We start from the raw sequence: 27062 nt of genomic DNA, 5'->3' as shown, positions 1-27062 counted from the left end.
GCCTCACCCCCAAATGTTCGACTTGTTGCACCTGGTCCAGAAATGGCTGTTGCCAGAGTCTTCTACACCTGCACAGATGTATACATATCAACTAGATCCAAAAATTAGAACACCACCTTCCAAAACAATATATTTCTCTACATCTTACATTGAATGTTGCAGGAAAAGAAAGGCATAGGCCAAAAATATAAAATCATCAAATTTATTGATCCAAAATTTGAAAGATAAGACAAGACAAGGAAATGTCATAAAATATGCCAGGGTCAGGGAATTAGATACCCCAAAATAAAGGGAAACAATACTGCTATCTCTAAAGGCAAAATGTATGCACAGTGATAGTATATAAACCAATAAAGTGCTTAGTACCAAAATTCATAATAATTAGCCATAAATAAATACATTGTATGTAGTTACAGAAGTACAAAGAAGTACTAAGTACTTATAACCAAAATAGTTAGTAGAAACTATATACATAATAATTTACTCAATACATGGATAAAATTATCCCTGAGAAAACTAACTATGTTGTTTTTTATTATATCTTGCACAGTATTGCTTTAAGATATCAAAAATTTTTTTCATAGATGTATCCGATAATACTATATACCTTAATTCAGACAATGCGTTATTCTGTCACAATAAATGTGCAGATGCCTAAAAAGTGCTCAATGCCAGTGAATAAATAGTTAATGCAGACCAATATAAAGTAATCTGCTCAGTGCTAAATGAAATTGTTCGCAACAAACTAGCTGTAATCTAATATATAAAGCTCACTGTGTGTGTGTATGTATATATGTATGTCCGGGATTGGCAGCCGCACCGTCGCAGCTCCAGCCACAAAATTTGGCACAATCACATGTCTGGACCCCGAGAGCGTCATAGGCTATGTTGTGAGGCGAAATTTTAACCCCGCGCGTTCCAATTCACCAAACAATTTTGCCCCTATCTACATAATGGGGAAAAAGTGTATGTATGTATTGGCATCTGCACCGTCGTGGCTACAGTCACAAAATTTTGCACAGTCTCGTCTGGACCCCGAGAACATCATAGGCTATGTAGTGAGGCGAAATTTTAACCATGGCAATTCTTTCAAATGGTACCTCAATAATGAGCAATGGTACAAGGGGGCTCCGGAAGTGAGAGGTGGGGGCAGTTAACTGACATGTAGGGCAGGACCTGCAATATTTTACTACTTCTCTATGACACCCAGGCCAATAGAACCTCTGCACAACCCGTTCCTGCGTTTTTTCCACCCCCACGTGTCATTTGATACGCAGTTATCGCTTGGAAGTACCGCCTGGTATAGTTTGCACATAGAAGTTAAGTTTACGATATTCTTCAATTGAGAAGTGTTCATCAGATTGTGTATGTGTATACATGTATAGTTTGCACATAGAGTATAGTTCACAGTTGTCCCCTAGTGGACATGGGTACGGATTGTTGGTTTTAATTGTTTTTAACCCTTGAGTGTTTTTTGTGATGTTAATAAAATTATACGTTTATGGATATTCAAGTGTGCACTGATTATATGTCATGGTCTTTTTTGCATATATTCCCCAGGTTTGTTTCCATGCATTTGGTGGCACCTTGTAAATTTTAGTGATCGTATTGTAGTGCATACAGCATCCTTGTTAGTTCCCATTTCATGTTGCACACCCACTCCTTTTTCTTCATGGGGGTGTTTCGTCTTTGCTGGATAGCACACAGTTTATTATGACATATTTATTGTAGGAAAGGGAAGTAACTAATGATTCCCCCCTTTCCTGGTTCCATACTTCTTGTCCTAGAATAATTGGCTGTCTGACCAACTGATTAGTTGGCTGTGGCTTTTGAATTATGGATTGGGAAGCACGAGAAGTCAGTTGGCGTACACAATCCTCTAGTATCTTTTCAGGGGTCCAGACAGAAAGCAATGGCTCAGACGTCTTGAAGCTTTCCCTTGAGTTAACCTCGGCGAATAAGCTAGCCATACGGTTATGATGGAACATTAGAACACTAGAGGAGTACCTCAGAGCAGGGATTGTCTCTCAGGGGTTACGGGTACAAATATTTCCAGCCTGGGAGCCCTCAGCCCCATTCCAGCAGACATGGGAAAGGGGTCTAATGCAATGCTCTGCAATTATTATTACCATGTTATTAGAGCACGATAAACAACTAATGGCCTCCACCAAGAATAATATCAGAGAATTGGAGACTAAGATGGCGGGCTACGAGGATACACAGCTTGTTGATACGATCAAAACCACACTCAAGGAAACACTAGACTGCTATGAGAAGGAGGTCATTAGTAGGAAACAAAAGAAGTTCCAGAGAGATCGGTTGGATTTTGACAATCTGAGAACCTTCAGGTGGAGGCACTCGCCAGGCTCGCCAGGCCAGAACTGCCACTAACTTTCGGACCAAGGTCCCCCAGAGACTGCCACAGGAACTACTTGCTCTAGTGATTTTTTTGTCATCAGGAGGCAGCGATTTAGATACCGGACCAGGCGGGGCCGAAAGCACAAGAAATCTCAGAAAACGTCAGAACGCCCCGAGGGGCCCTCCGTCTCCGTTTCGTCGCAATTACAGAGCCAAGCATTGATAGGATCTTCAGTTCATGTTCCCTCCATTGACACCTCCTTCCAGGTACAGTCCCCTGATTTGCAGGTCATTAATTTATCAGACCACGTCCTTTCGGCAGCTGAGACTCGTGTCCATGAAAAAGGTTTGACATTTTCTCCAACACAGAAGATGGATAAATTTCACTTAATCAAAGACATGTATCTGTTTTGCAGGAAGCTGGTTTTACAGGTTATCCACAGACAACCGGATATTATTCATGCCAGCACAACGCAAGAACAACAAGTATTCCAGGATCTTCTGGAACTGCTGGAAGAAAATGCCACCCAATCAGGTAGGAGGATATTTCCATGCAAAATAAAGTCCCCCACTTCTCCCTCATTCTCCCTGGTTCCCGCAGTCAGGTTCTTCTTTGAGGCGGCCAAACGTGATATCATGCGATTGCCTCCTATCGTGAGAAGCACCAATCTCACTATAGAGGAAGGGAGGGCTGTCAAGGCGCTGAAGAACAATGACTCCTTTATCATTTGGGAGGCTGACAAGGGAGGGAACGTGGTGTTATGGCCTACCTGTATGTATGTGGAAGAAGTGAATAGGCAATTGGGGAACACGAGGTTTTATGTCAAATTACCTTCAGACCCGACATCTGTCTTTTTGGACAGACTGATTAACCAAGCAGCATCAATGGGCATTATCACGACCAATGAAAAGTAGTACATGTGGATTGATAACTCAGTGACGCCGACCTTCTATCTTTTACCGAAGGTTCACAAAGATGCCTCAAAGCCACCTGGACGTCCTATCATCTCAAGCATTGGGAGCATGTGTGAACGGGTAGGCAGTTACGTTGATTTTTTCCTGCAGCCTTTTGCATCAGCATTACCTTCCTTTATTAAGGATACAGGTGATTTCATCAGGGCATGCCGTAACATCTGTATACCGGACCAGGCATTATTGGTAACATGCAACATTGAGTCACTATACCCTAACATAAATCACTCTCACGGTATGCATGCATTGGCATTTTTCTTAGACAAGCAGGATAGCTCAAACCGCTTACATGACTCTCTTATCCTTGACCTTCTCAGTTTTCATCTTGCATCACAACTACTTTATTTTTGACAGGACGTACTACAAACAGGAATCAGGCGTGGCAATGGGTGCGCGTTGTGCACCGGCGTACGCCAACACCTTCCTCGGTTGGTGAGAGGAGACCGTGGTTTACCGTTCCCATGGATACATCGAACATGTCAGGAACTGGAAGCGATTTCTAGATGATATCTTCTTCATCTGGACAGGTACCGTAGATGGATGCACACAATTCCTAAGCGAACTGAACAACAATTCCCTCAATATATTTCTGACCCATTATATATCATCAGAGTCTGTGACTTTTCTTGATTTGAAAGTCACTATTGAGGGTGATTGTCTCACGACTGATCTTCATCGTAAGCCTACTACCACCAATTCCCTGTTACAATACCAAAGCTTCCACCCGTTACACACACGTAGAGGTATACCGGTAGGACAGTTCCTGCGTGTCCATCGTAATTGTACCTCTGATTCAGATTTCAGGAAGCAAGCCAGATTGCTGACCTCTCGATTCCGCCAGAGAGGTTATCCTAGGAAGACGATCTAAAGAGCATACCAACGTGCCAGGGCCGTGAACCAGGATGCTCTCCTCCTGACAAGACCACGCCCGCAGGACTGTACCCTCAGATTCATTATGGAGTATAACACGGGCTGGAGCCAGGTAAGGAGAATTCTTGAGAACCACTAGTATATCCTGACATCAGACACGCAGACCTCAGCCTGCGTTAGTCCAAGACCTCTCATGACTGCAAGAAGGGCACCCAATTTACGGGATATTCTCACCACAAGTCATTTATCCCACCCGGAGGTTAGACTTCAGCGGTCATTTGCCTCAGGGGCTCTTTCCCATGCGGTAACTGCAATATCTGTCCATTTATGTACCCGACCATGAATCTTTTTAATAATCCACTTGATGGACACAGTTATCGGCTTAACCATTACGTCAATTGTAAAACCACCCATGTCAATTATGCCCTTGTTTGTTCCTGTCCCAAGGTGTACGTCGGACAGACGTCGCAAGAGCTAAGGAACCGGGCACAGAAGCACATCTCAACTATTAATCTGGCACGTTCTAACTTTCAGATGGGTAAGGCTTTAGCATCTATCGCTTCCCATTTCCTTGACATACAGAGGAAGACCAGATAATCTGAGATTTTTTGGTTTACGACAGCCATCTGTCTGTATTCATGTATAGAAACATGGTATTTTTGCAATTGAGAGGTGTTCATTAGATTATGTATGTGTACATATGTATAGTTTGCACATAGAAGTTAAGTTTACGGTATTCTTCAATTGAGAAGTGTTCATCAGATTGTGTATGTGTATACATGTATAGTTTGCACATAGCGTATAGTTCACAGCTGTCCCCTAGTGGACATGGGCACGGATTGTTGGTTTTAATTGTTTTTAACCCTTGAGTGTTTTTTGTGATGTTAATAAAATTATACGTTTATGGATATTCAAGTGTGCACTGATTATGTCATGGTCTTTTTTGCATATGTTCTCCAGGTTTGTTTCCATGCATTTGGTGGCACCTTGTAAATTTTAGTGATCATATTGTAGTGCATCCAGCATCCTTGTTAGTTCCAATGTAGTGGGTGGAGGCAAAATAAAACCCCAAGTCAGTAAAGTGGAGGCAATTCAAACATGGCCGAGACTTTTGTCCACAAAGTAAATTAGAGCATGCCTGAGGATCGTGGGATATTACAGGAGGTTCATCCCAAACTTCGCCATGGTGGCTGCGTCTCTAACCGATCTTCTCAAGGGGACAAAATCAGTAATGGTCAGATGGTCTGAAGAGGCAGAGTCAGCCTTCCAAGAAATGAAAGGGACTCTATGTAAGCAACCAGTTTTGATGGCCCCGGACTTTAAGAAAGAGTTTATTCTCCAGACAGACGCCTCAGATGTCGGGGTAGGTGCAGTCCTTTCCCAGGAGATACATGGGGAGGAGCACCCTGTTCTCTACCTGAGTAGGAAGCTATCTTCATGTGAAAGGAATTACTCAGTCATAGAGAAGGAGTGCTTGGCCAGAAAGTGGGCAGTGGATATGTTACGGTACTATCTGGTGGGACATAAGTTTAAGTTGATTTCCGACCATGCCCCACTCAGATGAATGAGACAAACAAAGGGTAAAAATGCTAGGGTCACCCGCTGGTTCTTAGCCCTGCAAGACTTCAGCTTCCATGTAGAACATAGGGCAGGAAAGCTACATGGTAATGCCAATGCCCTCTCAAGAATCCCTTGTCTAGTGGAAAAAGTGCCAAGCCCCACTGCTTTAGGCAGAAGGGGAAAGTAATGTGGCGTGGCTAGTGGTCGTATAGTTGATGGGAGGTATGTGTCACAGAGATGGCTTTGTCTCTGTGATGTAGCCCGGAGTGTTTTCTTTAGTGCACGTAAGCAGTAAGGGACGTCACCGTACCTCTATATGGGTTTAAGGACCTGTGGTGATGTCACAGTCACGTGACTAATCAGTTAGTGAGCTCGTGGGTGTAGCTATACCTATATAATGTAGACTACTGCTTAACACAGGGCTGTATGAGGGGAGGGGGAAGCCTCCTGTGTGTGTTGAGGCTCCAGGACTGAGCCTAAAGCACTGGACACTTGTACTTTGTTTTACCTGAGCTAAAGGATATTTCTTTTGTTCTCTTTTGTTTTGTGGTTTGTGAAGCAATAAACCCCATGAACTTTAAAAGGAACGTGCCTCCTGATTTCCACCCATTGCACCTGAGTGAGTACAATACCTACAAGGTGGATTAACAAAATTACACATAAGGACGCCTACCCGCTACCTAGAATTGAGGAATTATTAGCTGCATTGAGAACCGTTAACTATTTCTCGACTTTAGATCTCACCAGTGGGTATTCGCAGATTCCCGTGGCAGAAGCAGACAGAGATAAGACAGCGTTTACGACACCAATGGGCCTCTGAAAGTTTAACTACATGCTGTTCAGGCAAAGCAGAGCACCAGGGACGTTTCAACGGTTAATGGAATGCTGCCTAGGACATAAAAACTTTGAAACCGTTCTGCTGTAGATGGATGACATCATCGTCTTCCCCAAAACCTATGACGATCACTTGAAGCACCTGGCAGAAGTGTTTGAAGCCCTGTCCAATTTTGGCTTGAAAGTGAAGCTGTCCAAATGTCACCTTTTGAAGCCCAAGGTGCAGTACCTAGGCCATATGGTAAGCGGGAAGGCATGGCACCGGACCCTGACAAAGTCAGTTATCCGGGACTGGCAAAGACCCAGCACTATTCATTAAGAACGGCAGTTTCTTGGGTTGGTGGGCTACTACAGGAGATTCATCAAGGGCTTCACCAAAATAGCCGCACCCCTGCAAGACCTTCGAGTGGGCCAATCCAAGAAGGCCAAGAACAAGAGTCCTCCGTTCGAATGGAACAACAGGCTAGAAGAATCCTTCACTCGGATGAAGCAGGCTCTCACGGGAGATGAAGTCCTGGCCTACCCTGACTATGACCAACCATTTGTACTTTACACAGACGCCACCAACGTGGGATTAGGAGCAGTGCTGTCACAAATGCAGAGAGAGAGTGATTGCCTACGCCAGCAGGAAACTTTGACCCATTGAAAGGAACCCCGACAACTACAGTTCCTTTAAACTGGAGTTCCTCGCCATAGTCTGGGTGGTAACAGAGCGCTTCAAGCACTACCTGGCTTCAACGAAGTTTACCTTCTACACGGATAATAATCCGCTAACCCACCTTGAAACGGCAAAGCTGGGTGCATTGTAGCAGCGATGGATGACCCAGCTATCTAACTACGAGTTTACCATCAAGTACCGAGGGGGACATAAGAACGCTAAGGGGCTCATACTCACTTGCGTGAGACTCGCACGATTCTTGTGCGAGTCTTTAGCATGAAAACCTGGCACTGCCGCTGGCACTCGGACTGGAGCGTGCGGCTACATGTATTTCTATGCAACCGCACGCTCTGGTCCGAGTGCCGGCGGCAGTGCCAGGTTTTTGCCAGTCTCTCGCAAGTGAGTATGAGCCCTAATGCTGATGCACTGTCCAGGATGCCCAATTCACCAGATGGGGGAGAAGATCCAGAAGAACTCGAGTTACCAACTCACTGAATGAATTTAAGAAAGGAATGGATGCTTTTCTTGTGAGTAACAATATAGAAGGTTACGAATAACATAGTATTATAGGTAGTAGGTAGATGGTTGACACAGCTTAGGGGAAGGAATTTTTTTCCCTAAGGAGAAAATTGGCTTCTACTCTGTGGGTTTTTTGCCTTCCCCAGGATCAACAATGCAGAGCAGCTGCACTAAAAATAGGCTGAACTAGATGGACATAAGGTCTTCCTTCAGCCTTCAAAACTATGTTACTATGTTACCAGCATTCCACTGTCCAGTGGCAGCCCAGCACTCCCAAAGGGTGAAGAACAAGTGCTACATCGTGCAAGAGGCCACGTTAAATCCATTGCCCCACCATGAGTGGGCAGAGACGCAAGATAGTGATCCAGCCATCCGCCTAGTAATGGAGTTGCTGATGCAAGCTGTTTCACACCCTGGTCCAGATGCTCCACAGGAAATACAGCAGTTGTGGAAGGAAAAGGGCAAGCTGTTCATCTATTAGGGTAAGGCTAATTTCACATTAGCGGTTTTTTTGCACAGCGCATCGTGCACAATAGAAACGCATGCAAACAGCGCATCATGCGTTTTTGCATGCGTTTGCGTTTTTTATGCGCATTCATTCTCTAGGGGTTAAAATCGGTGTCTACTCATTTTTACGCCAAAAACGCTTGTGCACGAAAACGCAGACGAACACATGTCCATGCGCACGCCTGCGTTCTCATAGACTGTAATGCGTTATTTTGTCACATTCTGTGCGCAAGCGTGCGCATGCATTTTTTTTACGCCTTTCGGTGGACTCAAAAATGCAACAGGTTGCATCTGGCGCACCTAGCTGCACACCTTGAAAAACGCATTCGCACGAAAACGCATATGAACGCGTGCAAACGCAAGACCATGTACACGCCATGTTACACATAGGTACGCATGATGCTTGCGCATGGACGCGCACGATGCGCTGCGCAAAAAAAATGCTAATGTGAAACCAGCCTAAGTTGTGTTGGAGGAACATCAACTCACGCACCCACGAACTGGTCTGGCAGATGGTAGTCCTGAAGCAGGATGCGCCAATGGTCTTGGAGACGTAACACGATGGAGCAGGACATTTCGGATGGAAGAAGTTGGAGGTTTTACTTCGTGAAAGAATCTACTGGGTTGGAATGAGGCGAGCCATCGAGAAGTGGAGCCGAGAATGTGGCCCATGCAACCTGCGCAGGAAAGACCGCAACAGTCAGCGAGCCCCATTACAGCCCACAGTCACTAAACAGCCGCTTGAAATGGTAGCTTTGGATCATGTGAAATTGACTCCGAGAAGAACTGGCTACACAAACGCTCTGACCATCGTTGACCATTACTCAAGGTTCTTGGTAGTCGTGCTTGTCAAAGACCAACAAGTGAAGACGGCAGCCAAAGCGTTTCAAGAATACTTTTGTCGACCGAAAGGTTACCCTGAACAAGTGCTCACCAACCAAGGCCCAGCATTTGAGGCAGAAGTGCTCCAGGAGTTCTGTAACCTGTACGGCTGCAAGAAAATCAGGACAACACCATACCATCCACAAACAAATTGCATGTGCGAGAAGATGAACCAGGTGGTAACTGACCTGTTGAAGACCTTGCCTCTGGAAGAGCGAAATCTATAGCCAGAGAAATTGCCGGATCTGGTAGATCTATACAACCACTGTGTTCAGGCCGCTAAACGAGTGTGATCGACAGTATTGAAGTCGTTTGACGCTTGTTTCACGGCCTCTTTACACCAACTGAGAAAGAATGATGGGATCCGAACAATCACTATTAGATCAATCTGACCCCATACGGTATCATGTTATCAGCAGCACATCTACAGTTTACAACGGCGATATGCTGCTGAGAACAATGATTTTTGTTCTGGCATAAACAATCCAATCACTCGATGAATATGCAGCATTTTGCTTGTTTAGTATAATACACCCCATAGTCCTCCATATATTATAATGTGCACCACAGTCCTCCATATTGTAAAATGGACTACCCATAGTCCTCCATATAGTATAATACACTCTCTATAGTCCTCCATATATTAAAATACACTCCTCCGTCCTCCATATATTATACACTTCCCATAGTCCTCCATATAGTATAATACACTACTCATAGTCCTCCATATATTAAAATACACTGCTCAGTCCTCCAAATAGTAAAATACACTCCTCAGTCCTCCAAATAGTATAATACACTCCTCCATATATTAAAAAACACTGCCCTGACCTCCATATAGTAGAATACGCTCCTCATAGTGCTCCATGTAGTATAACGTACCACCATAGTCATCAATGTAGTACAATTCACTTCCCATAGTATAATGCACCCCATAGTTCTTCATATAGTGTAATGTATTCCCCATAGATCTCGATACAGTATACTGCAGCCCACATATAGTATAATGCAGCCATCCCACAGAGTATATTGCATCCCCGACAAAGAATATATGGTAGCCTCCCACAGAATATAATGCAGCCCCTCCATTCAATATAATGCAGCCCCCTTATTTAGCATACTGTAGCCCCTCCATAGAATTCAATGTAGCCCTCTTCATATAGTATAATGTAGCCCTCTCAGAGTATAATTTTTACAAATTCAATTATGGAACTTATTATTCCAACATCTATTAATTAAAATGTACTTTGCTCATGGAACAATCCCTTCAACTGATGATATGTTACACGATATAAAGTTTTTGGATGTTCAGTGATTGACTATAGTGATAAAGCACAAACCTAGAGCTGTTCTGTTTGAGACCAAGCTGGATAAAATATATAAGAAATACTAGATGTGTATTTCCTGAAGGAAGTACAAGATAGCGCTTTGAAATGGTGCCCGGGCTGCCCCTTTTAGAGAGACTTGCCTGCTGCCCCTGAAAGACTTTCAACTCAGGATCCGTTTTAACTGTGGGTGCCTCTCAGGGGCCACTTTGGTCTGATTTGGTGGGTGGGGCCCCTCAGGATCCGATTCGGTGGCCTGGGCTTCTCAGGGCTTGAATTGGTGGCCAGGATCCCTCAGGGTCTGATTTTGTGGGTGTTGCCCCTCAGGGTCCGATTTTGTGGGTGTGGCCCCTTAAGGTCCGATTTTGTGGGTGGGGCCCCTCAGGGTCCGATTTTGTGGCCGGGTCCCCTCAGGGTCCAATTTTGTGGCCGGGTCCCCTCAGGGTCCAATTTTGTGGGTGGGGCCCCTCAGGGTCCGATTTTGTGGGTGGGGCCCCTCAGGGTCCGATTTTGTGGTTGGGGCCCCTTAGGGTCCGATTTGGTGGGTGGGGCCCCTCAGGGTCCGATTTGGTGGGCGGGGCCACTCTGGGTCCGATTTAGAGGCCAGGGTGGCTCAGCCTCTGATTTGTAGGCCAGGGCCGATCAGCCTCCAATTTGGAGGCTGGGGTGGCTCAGCCTCCGATTTGGAGCCTGGGGTCACTCAGCTTTCGATTTGGCGCGCCGGCCCTTTAAGAATCACTTTGGTGTGTCGGCCCTATAAGAGCCAGTTTGGCTCTCTAGACTTCTAAATCCACTTTGGCGCACATTCTCTCTCAGGGGCATGCGTCATGTGATGAAGCTAGATTTGCATTTGTGCTGTGGGTTTCGCTTTAAGAGTTGATATTATCTGGCAGAATCTGTGTCCTGCTGGGGTCATGTATAGTTTGTAGGCGTTGGCATAGTAACTGGGTGTGCCTGCGCATATCAATGAGCTTAACTGCCATTTGAATCGCCTCAGGGCATGTTTTCCCTGTGGCAACATTTTCCCATTGAAATGCATTGAGGAAAATGTTTTTTCAAACGCAAACTGCGCAGAAAATACAAATCTGATCGACACGAAAATTATTTAGCACACCTCTCGTGGACGCTGGTTTCGAAACGACACCTCAATGGAGTCTGTGCGTGTAGCGGTTCGGACCGCATTAATTGCGGAAATCAACTGACTAACAATAAGAAGAAGAAGCAGAAGAAGAGGAGCAGCGTTCGGATTACAATATAGTGCTTTCTTCACCCCATTATAATTACGCATGCATTATAGGAAACTTTTCTGGCAGCCATCAGGCACTCGCACTCCCACTGAATATGTACATGCCTCATAGGCCATGTCATTTTAGGGAGTCTAACCTGTTTCACACATCCGTTTTTCCCCATCAGTCAAAAACGGCTCCACCATTTTTCTTGGCGGATCCGTTTTTTTCCCCATTGACTTGTATTAACGGCGGATCTTGACGGATGTCATCCGTTTTTTTACGGATCCGCCAAGATTTTGCCGTTCGCTAAGCGGACAGGACGGACAATGAAACGTTTTTTCCCGGCTGAATCCGCATTTTCTATTGTGCATGCCAGGGAGAAATGCCTGTGTCGGAAATTTAACCATAAACTCAGTTCTGGCGTCTGAAAAAATTCTCTCTCTCTCCTCCCCGGCCAGCGGTTCCTTTAAAATTCTTCCTTCGCCGGATCTGTTAAAACAACGGTCCGGTGCCAAACGTTGTGGTCAGTACAGGAACGGATCCGTTGTCCGCCATTTTAGCGGATTTTATCTGACCAAAAAAACTGATGTGTGAAAGAGGCCTAAGCAACAGGACAGGGAGGAATGCTAGAAAATTGCATCAAAGTTGGAAACCATTAGATAATGCTGAAACTTAGAGGATCATCCCACTGAAGCAGCCTTCATAAATATTCTCATTGCGTTATCCAGCTTTAGCTGCCACCATATAATTACATTTGTAGACTACAAACAATCCTACAGTACGTATATCCCAGTCACCTATTCTGATTATTAGGCCATGCTGACACTTCAGTTCATCCAGTGGCCAAGGACTCCAATATGGCCGTTGGATCGGGTCCTGTGAGGCTATGTGCCCACGTAGCGTTTTAAAACGCACAATGAAAACCGGACTCCTTCCCAGAAATTGCGTGTTTTTTTCCGCGCGATTTCACCGCGATTCTGTTCGCGATTTTCTCAAGCACTTTCCAAGCGATGCTTCAAATCGGAAAGTGATTGACAGGTTGGTCACACTCGTCAAACATAGTGTTTGACAAGTGTGAGCAGCTTTTTATAGGCGGCCTCAATAGTAAAAGATAAAATGTAAAAAATGATAAAAAATTAAAAAAAAAATAAAATCGGGGTTTATTTACCTTCCGACTTCCCGCGCTGCCATCCCGGGCCTCAGCGTTCCCAGCGATGCCTTGCGAGACCTGTGATGACGTAGTCTCGCGTTACTATAGCGATCTCGCGAGACCACGTCATCACAGGACCGTGCAGCAAGGCATTACTGGGAACGCTTAGGCCGGGAATGCAGCGCGGGACGCCGGAAGGTAAATATACCCCGATTTTTTATTCTTTTTTTAACAGGGGTATGGTACCCAGGGCCTGGAGGACAGTCTCCTCTCCTCCACACCGTGGGTACCAACCGCACATGAGACGCTTAACTTCCTGCATGGTGGGCATAGCCACATGTGGGAAGTAAGCGATTTTCATGCATTCATATGGGTGCGGAATCGCGGCAATTCTTTGCGATTCCGCACAAAAGAATGAGCATGCTGCGATTTTTTTCCGCGATGCGATTCCGCCGCGGAAAAAACCGCAGCATTAGCACAGCATATGCGGAATGCCATAGGAATGCATGGGGGGCGTCATGTACAAGATTTTTAAACGTTTTCGCAGCGTTTTAGCGCCGAAAATCGCGGCAAAAACGCTTAAAAATCGCATCGTGGGCACACAGCCTGATTCTTTTTTTACTCAAATCTTATATACATTATATATACAGTATATATATATATATATATATATATATATATATATATATATATATATATATATATACACATATACAGTGCCTACAAGTAGTATTCAACCCCCTGCAGATTTAGCAGGTTTACACATTCGGAATTAACTTGGCATTGTGACATTTGGACTGTAGATCAGCCTGGAAGTGTGAAATGCACTGCAGCAAAAAAGAATGTTATTTCTTTGTTTAATTTTTTTTTAAATTGTGAAAAGTTTATTCAGAGGGTCATTTATTATTCAACCCCTCAAACCACCAGAATTCTGTTTGGTTCCCCTAAAGTATTAGGAAGTATTTCAGGCACAAAGAACAATGAGCTTCACATGTTTGGATTAATTATCTCTTTTTCCAGCCTTTTCTGACTATTTAAGACCCTCCCCAAACTTGTGAACAGCACTCATACATGGTCAACATGGGAAAGACAAAGGAGCATTCCAAGGCCATCAGAGACAAGATCGTGGAGGGTCACAAGGGGTACAAAACCCTTTCCAAGGAGTTGGGCCTACCTGTCTCCACTGTTGGGAGCATCATCCGGAAGTGGAAGGCTTATGGAACTACTGTTAGCCTTCCACGGCCTGGACAGCCTTTGAAAGTTTCCTCCCGTGCCGAGGCCAGGCTTGTCCGAAGAGTCAAGGCTAACCCAAGGACAACAAGGAAGGAGCTCCGGGAAGATCTCATGGCAGTGGGGACATTGGTTTCAGTCAATACCATAAGTAACGTACTCCACCGCAATGGTCTCCATTCCAGACGAGCACGTAAGGTACCTTTACTTTCAAAGCGTCATGTCAAGGCTCGTCTACAGTTTGCTCATGATCACTTGGAGGACTCTGAGACAGACTGGTTCAAGGTTCTCTGGTCTGATGAGACCAAGATCGAGATCTTTGGTGCCAACCACACACGTGACGTTTGGAGACTGGATGGCACTGCATACGACCCCAAGAATACCATCCCTACAGACAAGCATGGTGGTGGCAGCATCATGCTGTGGGGCTGTTTCTCAGCCAAGGGGCCTGGCCATCTGGTCCGCATCCATGGGAAGATGGATAGCACGGCCTACCTGGAGATTTTGGCCAAGAACCTCCGCTCCTCCATCAAGAATCTTAAGATGGGTCGTCATTTCATCTTCCTACAAGACAACGACCCAAAGCACACAGCCAAGAAAACCAAGGCCTGGTTCGAGAGGGAAAAAATCAAGGTGTTGCAATGGCCTAGTCAGTCTCCTGACCTTAACCCAATTGAAAACTTGTGGAAGGAGCTCAAGATTAAAGTCCACATGAGACACCCAAAGAACCTAGATAACTTGGAGAAGATTTGCATGGAGGAGTGGGCCAAGATATCTCCAGAGACCTGTGCCGGCCTAATCAGGTCTTATAAAAGACGATTATTAGCTGTAATTACAAACAAGGGTTATTCCACAAAATATTAAACCTAGGGGTTGAATAATAATTGACCCACACTTTTATGTTTAAAATGTATTAAAATTTAACTGAGCCACATAATTTTTTGTTTTTTTAAGATTTATGCATCTGTTAATAAATCCTGCTCTTGTTTGAAGTTTGAAGGCTCTAACTTATTTGCATCTTATCAAACCTGCTAAATCTGCAGGGGGTTGAATACTACTTGTAGGCACTGTATATATATATATATATATATATATATATATATATATATATATTATAAAACTCAATGTGTGTATGTCCGGGATTGGCATCTGCACCGTCACAGCTACAGCCACAAAATTTTGCACAGTCACATGTCTGGACCCCGAGAGCGTCATAGGCTATGTTGTGATTTTAACCCCGCGCGTTCCAATTCACCAAACAATTTTGCCTATTATTCTTATCATTTCTATGGTGTTATCGTCCTGTAAAGCTGGAAATAACACAATTACCGTACCAACACAGACCACCCTCTGACACAGACTGCAGGGGGAGCCCAGTATCACACAGGATAGGATTAGATACACAGCTCAGCAGTCAGTATCACACAGGATAGGATTAGACACACAGCTCAGCAGTCAGTATCATACAGGAGAGGATTAGATACACGGCTCAGCAGTCAGTATCACAGGAGAGGATTAGACACATACAGTGGGGAAAAAAAGTATTTAGTCAGTCAGCAATAGTGCAAGTTCCACCACTTAAAAAGATGAGAGGCGTCTGTAATTTACATCATAGGTAGACCTCAACTATGGGAGACAAACTGAGAAAAAAAAATCCAGAAGATCACATTGTCTGTTTTTTTTTTCATTTTATTTGCATATTATGGTGGAAAATAAGTATTTGGTCAGAAACAAAATTTCATCTCAATACTTTGTGATATATCCTTTGTTGGCAATGACAGAGGTCAAACTTTTTCTGTAAGTCTTCACAAGGTTGCCACACACTGTTGTTGGTATGTTGGCCCATTCCTCCATGCAGATCTCCTCTAGAGCAGTGATGTTTTTGGCTTTTCGCTTGGCAACACGGACTTTCAACTCCCTCCAAAGGTTTTCTATAGGGTTGAGATCTGGAGACTGGCTAGGCTCAGCAGTCAGTATCACGCAGGATAGGATTAGATACACAACTCAGCACACAGTATCACACAGAATAGTATTAGATAGACAGCTCAGCAGACAGTATCACACAGAGTAGGATTAGATAAACGGCTCAGCAGTCAGTATCACACAGGATAGGATTAGATACACAGCTGAGCAATCAGTAATACACGATAGGATTAGGTACATGGCTCAGCAGTCAGTATCACACAGGATAGGGTTAGATACATGGCTCAGCAGTATCACACAGGATAGGATTAGATACACGGCTCAGCAGTCAGTATCACAGGAGAGGATTAGATACACAGCTCAGCAGTCAGTATCACACAGAAGGATTAGATACACAGCTGAGCATTCAGTAACACACGATAGGATTAGGTACACGGCTCAGCAGTCAGTATCACACAGGAGGATTAGATACACAGCTGAGCATTCAGTAACACACAATAGGATTAGGTACACGGCTCAGCAGTCAGTACCACAGGAGAGGATTAGATACATGGCTGAGCAGTCAGTAACACACGATAGGATTAGGTACACGGCTCAGCAGTATCACACAGGATACGATTAGATACACGGCTCAGCAGTCAGTATCACACAGGATAGGATTAGATACACGGCTAAGCAGTCAGTATCACAGGAGAGGATTAGACACATGGCTCAGCAGTCAGTATCAGTCAAGTCATAGGGTAGGTGTCGATACTGACTTTCAAGATTGCTACTTCCAATAGGTGGCACTAGCGTTCAAGAACTCTCTGAAGAAACAATTTAGTTAGAGAACTGTTCACACAGTCTCAGGCTTCAATTCTAGAGTGAAGACAGACAATAATTAACAGGAAGGGCTGTAATGTAATGGCTTCAAAATATAAGTAAGGACATGGGGGGAGTTGGTTTACACTCCAAAGGGGTCACTGTATGACAACGGTAAACTATAATGCAGACAACTGTGTGTTTCATCACAGAGATGCATTTTTAGGATTTTTTTTCACGTGGGGGAAACTACGAGCAGATGTTTGCATTTCAACATAGCAAGGTGTTCCCATGAGGAAACCATGGACTGATCACTAATCCCAAGAATGTTCGGATGTAGGCCATGGCGTGTTACACTATAATGCACTATTACACACAGGTCTAGGTACAGCTGTAGATACGTCTGATGACTCAGATCGTGGACTGCCAGCCGCTGAGTGATATGCTGCCTGAAACTAATGTGTTAGCAGAGAATCACCTATTGTTTAGATAAAGTTTGTGTGTTCCAAGTACATGGAAAGAAAAAAAAAGCTGCACTTTTTTTTCATATCACAATCTTCATTAAAAACACAATTTGTGAACTTTCGATTTTCACACTGGTCATTGGAACAGTTTTAGGCCTCATGCGGATTGGTCATAGCACAGACAGCTAAAGAACGGACTAGCAGCAGGTCTCCCGACCTGAGTGTGACAGCCCCAAGGAAATCTATCAAGCGGTGACGCTTGGAGAGAGCCGTGGTCAGTCGGTTCATTACGGTCAGAGATTGGACAGATTTGCACGGACATTTGAATGAGTCCCAAGGACACGTTCAGTATTTGGTCAGTAATTTACCTCAGTATTTGTTAAGTATTTTACCTCAGTACCTGTAAGCCAAAGCAAGAAGTGGTGACGCGCTTCTATTATACTTTTCCTCTGACTGTTCCACTCCTGATTTTGGCTTACACACTGAGGTAAAATACTGATCATATTCTGAAAGTGTGAACGTGGCCTAAGGGTACCGTTACACTTAGCGATGCACCAGTGATCCTGACAACGATATGGATCGCTGGTACATCGCTAAGTGGTCGCTAGTGAGCTGCCACACAGGCAGATCTCACCAGCTACATAGCAGGGGTCGGGGGTCGCTACTTACCTGTCAGACGAGGCGATCCTGCGTCCTCCCGCCCGCGTCCAAGCGTCGCTCGTCGGCGCCACAGGAAGCGCCCGACGAGAAATGGTCCAGGACATTCTCGCGCGACCAGCGATGAGCAGCGGGGGAGCCGGTCGGAGGGAAGTATCAGACATAGCGATATCGCTAGCAATATCGCTGCTACGTCACAAAATCGGTGACTTTACAGCGATATTGCTAGCGATATCGCTATGTGTAACGGGGGCTTTAGAGTCATACTTGCAATCCTTTCAAGAAGAGTTTTCAGCGGTTTATCATCAGAGGCAGGATCACTGACAGACAACACCTCTATTCACAGCTGGTCCACCATTCACAAAAGGCGATATGAGAGCTCCCCCCTTTTCCACTTCCCTTCATATTGACCTTTGCACATTGCTTATTAGATGTGTCAATACAAAACATTGCCACAATGGTCAGACCCCCCACACACACCCTATGTACATGTGTGGTTTCCCCAGTGGCCAGTGTGATACTTGCAAGATTTCTGTTTTTAAAACAGATTGTGATATGGGAAAAAAACATTGCCAATAAGTCTGTATATTTCTGCTAATGTAAGGTATATGTGAAAGAACAGGAAGTAGGAGTCTAAGCCCCAGTGACCAGGGTGAAAACTGTAAGATTTCTTATTTTTAGTATGGATTGTGATATAGAAGAAAAAAGCAACAACAGTGCCATTTTAAACAGCAAGGAGTCTAGTATCACCCGCTTTAAGTATCAATCCTAAAAGTCAATATCAACTCTTCGCAAGATTCTTTGTACACCACTTAGGATATATTGCTGAAACAGTACACTCATTTGCAGACAGTTTAAGGGCATTTGCTCCTCATCAGCGCAAAGCAGAGCTGGATGGCTGGGTGTGAGGCCTCTGACAAGTGGTGTAAGCGGTAAAGTTTCTCCTTGTGGAAAGCGTCAAATTGGTGTAGGGAGACATATAGGTCATGGAATGATCCTCTGGGAAATTAAATATGCAAATAGCCACTTTACAGAGGAATAGGACAGGAACTCAAGTGTCTCCTATTGGAAGTAGCGATCCTAAAAGTCAATATCTACCCAAGAGCCTTGCCATGTGACTTAGGATATAAAGCTGAACCAGAACCTTCATTTACAGATGGTTTCAGAGCATTAGCCCCTCATCAGTGCAAAGCAGGAGAACTGGATGGTTGAGTGAGAGGCCTCTGGTCTAAGTCATAAAGTTTCTTCTTATGGAGAGCACCAAGTTGGCATAGGGAGACTTATAGGCCATCTAATGTTCCTCTGAGAATATGCACATAGGCCACAGAAACGCTCGTGCCACATAGTGGGGGTAGCAATCCTAAAAGTCAACTCACCCATTAACCAGCCTTACCACATGATTTAGGATATAAGACTCACATCCATAAGGTTATATTATAGTAGCTGCATTGTGGATTATAATAAAACATTACTGCCATAATTACATGGTGGCTCCTACTCCAACTTCTGATTTACAAATACGTGTCAATCTTATGTTTTGAGCGGAAATGCTCCTCAGCATAATGGAGACACACAGAGAAAATAACTGGAAAATAGTTCAAGATTCCCAGCACTTGTCAGGGTCTAATTAATGGTGGTCAGTTTTGTTTCAGAAGATTGAAGCCATCTAACTCGTCACCAAATTCTGAGGACAATCTCTTTCATACAGAATCAACCACATTATCTGCATCTACAAATGTAGCCTCGATCTTCCACACTAATATATATATAAGAGAACTACTATTCTTATAGAATACAGTTATGCTTTGTTGCATTTTCACTCCAGAAATGAAATGAATTTTATTTAAACAACACAAAGAGACAAGTAGAAGTTGCATACTTCATATAAAATATTGTCTAGAAGGCGAAATAAAGCAACAAGTGAGGACAGAAAACAAACAAAATACATTTCCAAAAATTTATGTACAGTAAAGAGAACTTCAGAGTCCAGACCGTCGCTGTATCTACACGAATATTACAGCAACGAGCACTCGGGATCAGTTTTATCCTGCCTCTTAGGACCGAGCGATGTAATCAGTCCTTTAAGAAGATCCTAAAAAACAGCTCTCCAATAGCTGGGGGAAGGTAGCACTTGGCTGCAAGGTCTGAATGATGGGGAGTCATGTCCCAGCTCCGAGGCAATAAGAGCTAAGTAAATCTCGCACTCCTCTGTAAACATTCTTACTCCCCATGCCCGCAGCATCCCTATTGTTTGCTGGGAGTGACATCTGTGTAATCCTTTAGGACGCCAGCCAAGTGGTCATTGTGAGTCTTAAATCTCTTCCTCTTCTGTGAATTTGCCTTTTTTCTCTTCTGTACTGGAATCTGAACACAAATGTGAACGTCATTATTCGGTCACAGTATGTAGGTAACGGCATATCAGATAAGTGACGCCTACATTCATAATAAGACTCTCTCACCCCACAAATACTTACAACTTTCTTTGGTCCGGATTCCTGCATAGAGGAAATGCCTTGTCTCTTTAAGTACTCCTCGATCTTCTCCTCATCCATAGAGTCTATTGGGACACTCCTCCATAGCTTCTGAAATTCTAATAAAACAGAAAACACCATGTCACACAGGACACACGCCAGTCCATGCTGGCAAAGGAATCATCTGTGGTTGGCAGCATATTCATTCTCCATATAATGTACATAGTTCTACAACATCGACAATCCATCACTGATAACAGCGTGGTGGCTTAGATCCGAGCTGTTGATAATCTGGTATCTGCTATAATTCATGGTGAATCCAAAGGGAGTTTGTAGCTATATTCCGCGCTGCCGCTTTAGACAAATTCCAGGAGAATGCTGTATGATTGCAGTGGTTTTATTCTACGCGTTTCAGGGGTCTCATGCCCCCTTCATCAGGAAATACCACCTAAAGCGGCAGCGCGGAATATAGCTACAAACTCCCTTTGGATTCATCATTTCTTTGGTCACTGAAGACCTGTGGATCTGCAGCAGCCGCTACCTACACGCTCTTATCTCATCCTAACCAGGTGAGCATATTTCATGATATACTGTCTTTTGTAACGTGGATAAGACCCTATTGCGCTTTTTTGTCTCCCCCTTTTTTTGCAATAATTCATGGTGGTGAGACAGATGGCCCTGCATGAATTGTGGGCGATGATTGTTGACAGTGTGAATGTTACGCTGCAGTCCAGAAATAAAGGGAGAGTGAACGGTGCCAGACACGGCTTTGATTTGGTATTCCTGGTATTCATGACCGTGGTTAGAAGGAGATGAGCAATAAGAATCAAAAAGCTGCTTTCATTTATCAGCAAAAACCATTCATTCATTATGTCCTAGACCGACAAGCACACATCCTGCAGAACACAACATGAGGACCACTTACAGCAGATAGGTCTGACTGTACTTTTTATGTCACAGTAAACTGAATTAAAACTCATGCCATTAATTAAAATCATGATTAAAGGGGTTTTTCTGGGCCAAACATAAATTTCTGCAGTCACTCCAAGAAGTCTGTAGATTGATGAATCCTGGCAGTGTGCAACATGCACGATGTCAAGATTCTGCTCTATTCAATCATCTGTTATGTGACTGCTGCCAGCCTGAAAATTGCATACTGGTGGTAACTTGCCAACTAGCAACTTTTTCTGCTTCTCTCAATGTTCTACTGAGGAGTAGCAGACTAGAAGCTAGGCATTTGACCGCAAGTCAGGAAAGCCTATGACCCAATGCCACACACATGGATCTGTGAATGCTTGGCTCTCTACAATGTCAACAGGAAATTAAGACCCTTCCTCAAACTCAAAGGGGCAATGGGGAACAACATTGGAAGTCAACTCAAGACAACTAGCACAAGTGACCATCAAGGTGATGCACTGTCCCCATTGCTGCTCCGCATAGGCTTGAACCCCCTTAGTCAGATAATCACAGAGTCTGGCTATGGATACAATTTCAAGGGTGGAGCACCATCAGCCACCTCCTCTACATGGATTACATGAATATAAGGGGGGAGGAAAAATTATCCAACAGAGGACAATTAAACGTCAACTATTATAATACGTAGAAAACTTTATTAGTACACCAAAAAGCAAGTGTGAAAACAGTGGTTTTAAAGACATGAGTAAAAATAAACCCTCACAACAAAGGGTGGGCTTGGCCAACACAGGGTTAACTTGTAAACCTATAATGTGCGCCTATTCAGCCTTGTAAGGCAAAAAGCTGCTGCTAAATGATTACAAAAGGGGTCCACATAAGTGCATGATAAACACCTAGTTACACGAAGAATCACAAGGCGGGCAGACCTCACGGGGACATTGCTACTGATCTGCATTTACGGGTAAATTATCCATCATATAGGTGCTTTCATGACATGCATAGGTGTTTATCATGCAATTATGTGGACCCCTTTTATAATCATTTAGCAGCAGCTTTTTGCCTTACAAGGCTGAATAGTCATATACTATATGTTTACAAGTTAACCCTGTGGTGGCCAAGCCCGCCCTTTGTTGTGAGGGTTTATTTTTACCCATGTCTTTAAAACCACTGTTTTCATGCCAGCTTTTTGGTGTACTAATAAAGCTTTCTACGTTTTATAATAGCTGAGGTTTAATTGTCCCCTGTTGGATATCCCCCCCCCTTACAGTTATTGTTTTTGGCACTGTATAATTAGTCCACACACATACGTCAATGATTGGCTTGGTGTGTCTTTTAATCCATGTAAACATCTTCTCAACCTATAACTTTGACAATATTTATACAATTGGTGGCCAATACATTGACATCTAGGAGTCTGTCATATAATATTACATAGATGACATCAAGCTGTATGCGAAAAACGAACGAGACATCAATTCATTGATCCACCACGACAAGGATCCACCCGACATCAGGATGTCCTTCGGACTGGAGAAGTGTGGCCGGTTGGTAATAGAGAGAGGCAAGGTAGTCAAGACTGATGGAGTGGAATTGCCAGCAGGGCACACAGCAGATGTACAGACATGCTACAAGTACCTCGGCATCCCACAGGGATACGATAACCATGATGAGGAGGCAAGGAAAGCAGCAACATCCAAATACCATCAAAGGGTAAGACAGGTCCTGAACAGCCAGCTCAATGGGAAGAATAAAATCTGCGCCATCAATACATATGCCCTGACAGTTATCAGATACCCTGCTGGCATAGTGTGCTGGCCAAAAGAAGAGATGGAAGCTCCAGATGTGAAGACACAAAAGTTCCTCACAATGCATTGAGGTTTCCACCCCAAGTCTAGCACCTAAAGATTGTATACCAACAGAAAGGGTGGTCGAGGCTTGATAAGCATCCAAGCCACCATCATGGATGAAACCAGAAGTATCCAGGAATACTTCAGAAGAATGGCACCAGAAGATGAGATGCTGACAGAAAGCCTAAGGCAGCAACAACAACAGATCTGGAAGGAAGAGCAGGAACATGAAGCACCATGGCAAGACAAGCCGCTGCATGGGATGTACCGACAGATAATGGAGGTGGCTGACATGGAGAAATCCTACCAATGGCTGGAGAAAGCTGGACTCCGAGACAGCACAGAGGCACTAATCATAGTGGCACAAGGGCAAGCACTAAATACAAGATCCATAGAAGCAGGAATCTACCACACAAGACAAGACCCAAGGTACAGACTATGCAAAGAAACTTCAGAAATAGTCCCACACATAGTGGCAGGATGCAAAATGCAAGCAGGAACAGCGTATACCGAACGCCACAACCAAGTAGTGGAAATTGTATACAGGAACATCTGCACAGCATATGGGCTACGTCCCCCTAAGTCCATGTGGGAGACCCCAGAGAAAGTGGTGTCGAATGAAAGGGCTAAAATCCTGTGGGACTTCAAGATCCAGACGGATAAGCAGGTGTTGGCTAACCAACCAGACAGTGTCATATTAGACAAGGATCAGAAGACAGCAGTGATAATAGATATGGCAGTGCCAAGTGACAGCAACTTCAGAAAGAAGGAATATGAGAAGCTGGAGAAATACCAGGACTTCAAAGGAGAACTGGAGAAGATGTGGAAGGTGAAGGCAACAGTGATTCCAGTGGTGATAGGAGCACTTGGAGCAGTGACCCCTAAGTTGGGAAAATGGCTACAACAGATCCCAGGAGCAACATCTGAGCTCTCTGTCCAGAAAAACGCAATGCTGGGAACAACCAACGTCCGGTGCGGAACCCTCAAACTCCCAGGCCTCTGGTAGAGGATACGAGAATGAGAAAGGACAACAAAGACCACCCCCATTAGGGGTGAGAAGGAAGTTTTTTTTATATACACATACATACATTAACTTATTTAGAGTAAGACTGCAGAGGTCTATAAAGTTACATTTAAAGGGAATCTGTCACCCTTTTTTTCGGCTTGCAGCTGCTGGCATAGACATCGGGGGCTTATCTACAGCATTCTGTAATGCTGCAGATAAGCCTCCGATGTAACCTGAAAGATAAGAAAAACACGTTATACTCACCGGGGTGGGAGGTCCGGTCCGGTGGGCGTTGCGGTCCGGTCTGACGCCTCCCTTCTTCAGGCGATGTCGTTCTCTTCTCCCGTCCTGTAATGGCTGCGGCACAAGCGCACTGCTCTGCCCTGTTGAGGGCAGAGCAGAATTCTGCAGTGTGCAGGCGCCAGAACCTCTCCCGACGCCTGCGCACTGCAGGACTCTGCTCTGCCCTCAACAGGGCAGAGCAGTGGGCCTGCGCCGCAGCCATTACAGGACGGGAGAAGAGGACGTCATCACATGAACAAGGGAGGAGTCGGACCGGACCGCAACGCCCACCGGACCGCCCACCCCGGGGAGTATAATATAACGTGTTTTTCTTATATTTCAGGTTACATCGGAGGCTTATCTACAGCATTACAGAATGCTGTAGATAAGCCCCCGATGTCTATGCCTGCAGCTGCAAGCTGACAAAAAGGGTGACAGATTCCCTTTAAACTAAAAGAGTATGGTAAAACAAGCATTCTTAAGAACACAATAATCTTTCAGTGTAAACAGGCTGATGATCACCCAATGAAGGATCAAACGCTCTTTTATGGGGTGAATTGATATTTTGTGCTACACATCAGGTGCAAGACCATCATTCTCGACGGTGTCTTGTGTAAGTAAACAGGAGGTGTGCTGCCGAGAACAATGGCCGCCGGTGTGCACTGAGGGTTCTATTAGAAACCATAAAGTGTGCATCAGTTACAGAAGACGGCCTATAGAAACAATTAAATGACCACGGATGGGTAAATATTTACAGACTGACAGTTGTTTAATGTCATCAGTTGACCTATGTAAAGGGACCTTAAGACAACATGGACTTGTCTGAGGATTTGAACAATTATATCCAGATTTTAAAATTAGTATTACTTACACCGATCAACGCTTGTTCACACACTGTGTTTTTGACGCATTTTTATCTTACGGAAAAAAAAAAACGTAGTGTTTCCCGTATCTCACACATACACACTGCTGGTTTTCTCATTGCAGATTTCATTCAAAGGGTATGTTTCCACGTTCAGGATTACATCAGGAAACGCTGCGGATTAGATGCTGTGTACAGCCGCAGAGTTCATTCCGCAGCGTCCAGATGTTACAGCATAGTGGATGGGATTTTATGAAATCCCATCTTCACTATGCGTGCAGGGCTGCATCCGGCGGCTCTGCGTATCCGGACATGCGGAGCGTCTTTATATACCGCAGCATGTCTATTTATCTTGTAGAGAAGCTCAGTCTCCGCAAGATAAATAACCCAGTATATGGATACGATGCGGTGATTCCGCGTGTGTTCAATGAACATATACAGTATCACAGCACGTACAAAAGGGGCGGCGCTTTGGGGGGAGCAGGGTTTCCGCAGCGTCCAAAGTGCCGGCAATACGAAAAGTGGAAACATACCCAAAGCCTTTTTTCAAATCTACAGCAGACCAACGGTTTCAGCATTTGTCACCCGATTGAATAAATGGAAAAAAAATGATGTAAGACGCATCAAAAACACACACAAAAATGAGCAGAATTCAAGCAGCACATTTCCTGCAGAAAAATGGGCAAATACTCAATGTGAGCACATACCCTAAGTTTTTGTCACATTATTGGGACAGAATTGTTGCTGTGGATACAACTGTAGGAAATCATTGACTAAAGTATTAGTTAGACATTCTGTGTTTCGGCCATTTAAAGCAACCAAGCGTGTTGTCATACAGCGACAGTGAACTAAGAATGGTAGAAAGTTGCAAAGCGCAGCGTCCTTGCACATATCAGCCTCTGTAATAAGTCTTATTCTGAGGAGTCTTATTCTTCTGAAGTCACTTACATTTTACTATACTGCAGAGGCCGACTCATCTGCTGCCAGCCAGTGGACACAACCGAAATGTCTCTATGGCCGGGTTCACACTTGCAACTGCACTTGCACGAGTCTCTCGCCTCAACACCCGGCATTCGTTACTGGAGTGTGCGGCTACATGTATTTCTATGCAGCTGAACGCTCCAGTCCGAACCGCCGGCGGCAGTGCCAGGTATTGAGGCGAGAGACTCACACGAGTTTCTCGCACTGCAGTTGCAAGTGTGACCACAGCCCATATCTTTTTTTTTTTTTTTTTTTTAAGAAACATTACCCAACTTATTCATCTACATAAGAAAAAAACAGGATTATACATTCTAAGGAAATAAAAAAAATAACAGCTCATACAACCATTCTGCTCTTGAAGAGCATCACTTAAATATCGACACAAAAGTGCATGCCAGCAATTAGCCCGACAGACATAAAGCAGCATCACCAACACACCAGTGACAAGTAATCACATCAGATGACTGCCATCTAGCTGGCAGAAAAGGGACTGCAGCAACAAGCCCGAGCTCACAGGTCAGCTTTATAACTCCCCATTAATCATAGTACACTTCGGAGTATTACGCTTAAGATCATATGGATGTACATTTTGAAAAAAACAAGCAAGACAAAACAATTCACAAAAAAATGGTAGCCATTATTGTATCAGTAGAAAAAAAAAAAAGAAAAAGACATAAGCCACTAATTCTTTTATTGCATTATATACTGAGTTGAGTGAGAATGAGATTCTCTCCTGTGACTCGGATACTCGGTGAGTGC

The 27062-nt window shown here is 44.3% G+C and overlaps 1 protein-coding gene across 1 annotated transcript in view; it reads right to left on the bottom strand.

Moving 5' to 3' along the window:
• Positions 1 to 19721: 19721 nt before the first annotated feature.
• The window catches only part of GTF2E2 (general transcription factor IIE subunit 2), a 92364-nt gene continuing 85023 nt past the window's right edge, over positions 19722 to 27062 (bottom strand). Inside the window, exons 7-8 of the mRNA XM_073542406.1 lie at positions 20414 to 20529; positions 19722 to 20303 (exon numbers count right to left, since the gene is read on the bottom strand). Of these exons, the coding sequence (XP_073398507.1) occupies positions 20184 to 20303; positions 20414 to 20529 (236 nt within the window). The 3' untranslated portion in view covers positions 19722 to 20183. The remainder of the gene's footprint in view (positions 20304 to 20413; positions 20530 to 27062) is intronic.

The sequence above is a fragment of the Dendrobates tinctorius genome, unplaced genomic scaffold (assembly GCF_039654945.1).
Source record: "Dendrobates tinctorius isolate UK_male_01 unplaced genomic scaffold, ASM3965494v1 ptg000011l, whole genome shotgun sequence".
Taxonomy (NCBI): Eukaryota; Metazoa; Chordata; class Amphibia; order Anura; family Dendrobatidae; genus Dendrobates; species Dendrobates tinctorius.
Note: the sequence above shows the minus strand (reverse complement) of the source record. Positions and strands in the feature narration are given on the sequence as shown.